Source organism: Palaemon carinicauda, chromosome 1, assembly GCF_036898095.1.
Source record: "Palaemon carinicauda isolate YSFRI2023 chromosome 1, ASM3689809v2, whole genome shotgun sequence".
NCBI lineage: Eukaryota > Metazoa > Arthropoda > Malacostraca > Decapoda > Palaemonidae > Palaemon > Palaemon carinicauda.
In genome coordinates, this window is record NC_090725.1 from 307,704,454 (window position 1) to 307,706,953 (window position 2,500).

Genomic DNA, 2,500 nt, shown 5'->3' on the forward strand with positions numbered 1-2,500 from the left:
AACTTAGACATTTTTGAATCATATGACATTAGTTATAAAAATATTTTTGTTTGGTTTGTAGTTTTCAGTAAAAAAAAAAAAAATGGAAAACAGTATTTTATGACATTATTCTTAAGCATATGAATTATTTTCATATTTAGATTATAGGTTTTAGTAAAAATAAAAAAAATTCTAAATCTGATAATTATATTTGATTGCATTATTTTCAATCATATATTCTTTATTTGGTTTATAGCGTTCAGTAACTACAAGAAAAAAGACACTTCAAAATTTAAAAATAAAATTTTATGACATTTTGGATCAGCCTGTTCAGGAACATTATTCAAAACGTAGAAAAATGAAATTTCTTTATTATACTCATAACTTATCACTGTAGAAAATAAGTTATTTTTCAATTGCTTGGTTGTGAACAATGTCGAAAATAATATTTCTAATTTATTTGTAATAACAATGAACAAGGAAGATTAGAATATTTCTAATATTCTATTGCATGCTAAATGTTTTTCTCTTTTTTTTGTATACATATCTCTCCCCTCACAATGATAACCTGTTTGAGCCTGCCTATTCATGAATGATTTTCTTTGAATTTTTCTGACGTTATTACTCGGAACGGCATGTATACAAACTCATGATCTGTTGAAATAGGGTTAGTTACATTCACCTAGCGGCCCTCTCGCACATTAGCTTACAATTCTTATATTGAACCCTAATTTAGTATAGGATTTTAATATATAAAAAGCTATGATAAACGATAGCACTTCATCATACACTTCTGTTTAACAGTTTGCAGCTTTGATAAAAGTCATCTCGCTGATATCAACGCAAAAATGTATTTCCATTTACAGGTTGCTAGGGTGGCGAAATCTGATTGACTAATCTGCTTACCAAGTCGGTGGTATTACCTTATAATAATAATGATAATAATAATAATAATAATAATAATAATAATAATAATAATAATAATGATAATAATATGGAAACTCTGGCTTAGGCAGAGAGGCAGTGGATTTACATTGGCTGCCTCAGGCGTCGTGGGCGGAGTAAATAATGAGGTTGCTTGTGTGGCGAAATCTCATTGGCTAAGCCGCTCGCTGAGAGCGGCTGTATTGCCACATAATAACAATAATAATGATAATAATAATAATAATAATGATAATAATAATTATAATAATAATAATAATAATAATAATGATAAAAATGTATTCCTATGTACAGGCTTTCCTACATGACTGAAGGCGGTTTGATCACCAAGTGGGTAGAGAACGAATTTCGGCAAGTGTCAACTCGAAATAACATTATCCAGGAAAGTGGTCCAAGAGCCTTCACTGTTATACATCTACAGGTAAGTGTTTATTCATGAAGGAAATGAATTACAATGGGAAAGAAACCTATATACGGTAGCTACATAAGATTTATATTGCATTAGAGTTATTTCTAAAGTATATCAATAAGAATTGCAAACCTGTAAGCCACAACTTGAGTCTGAATATGTTTTTATTATTATTATTATTAATATTATCATTATTATTATTATTATTATTATTATTATTATTATTATTATCATCATCATAATTATTATTACTATTATTATTATTATTATTATTATTATTACTATTACTAATATTACTTTTTTTATTATTATTATTATCATCATTATTATTATTATTATTATTATTATTATTATTATTATTATTATTATCACTACTACTATTATTATTATTATTGTCATTGTCATTATTATTATTATTATTATTATTATTATTATTATTATTATTATTATTATTATTATTATTAGCTAAACAACAACCTTAGTTGGAGAAGCAGGCTGCTATACGCCCAAGGGCTCCAACAAGGAAAATAGCTCTGTGGGGAAAGCAAATAAGGAAACAGAATAGTCTACCTGAGTGTACCCTCTTTGATATCATCTTAATATAAGGGCACGACATACTTATTTCCAGAGGTGCATATCCTCAACATTCACCCTCTTCTTAGGGATAAGATAGGGAGGAGCTCTTTTGAATAGAAATGTTAAAATATTACACTAAGATTAACAAAATGGTAAACCTTAGAGAGGCTGTGCTATGAGTGGTTGTGGTGTTGTATCTAGTGAGTTCTGCCTTTTGGTAGCGTTGCAAACGTTTGCAAACGTAATAAAGTCTGGTTTTCACCTTCTGGAATCATTCCAAAGTTTTGCAAACGTTATAAAGTCTGGTTATCGCCTTCTGGAAGCGTTGCAAACGTTTGTAAACGTTATAAAGTCTGGTTATCGCCTTCTGGAAGCGTTCCAAAGTTTTGCAAACGTTATAAAGTCTGGTTTTCACCTTCTAGAAGCGTTCCAAAGTTTTGCAAACGTTATAAAGTCTGGTTATCGCCTTCTGGAAGCGTTGCAAACGTTATAAAGTTTGGTTTTCACCTTCTGGAAGCGTTCCAAAGTTTTGCGAATGTTATAAAGTCTGGTTATCGCCTTCTGGAAGCGTTGCAAACGTTATAAAGTCTGGTT

The 2,500-nt window shown here is 29.6% G+C and overlaps 1 protein-coding gene across 1 annotated transcript in view; it reads left to right on the forward strand.

Annotated features, from left to right (window-relative positions):
- The window catches only part of LOC137640056 (glutamate receptor ionotropic, delta-2-like), a 12,463-nt gene that overhangs the window by 9,553 nt on the left and 410 nt on the right, over window positions 1–2,500 (forward strand). Inside the window, exon 8 of the mRNA XM_068372477.1 lies at window positions 1,216–1,342. Coding sequence (XP_068228578.1) covers window positions 1,216–1,342 — 127 coding nt within the window. The remainder of the gene's footprint in view (window positions 1–1,215; window positions 1,343–2,500) is intronic.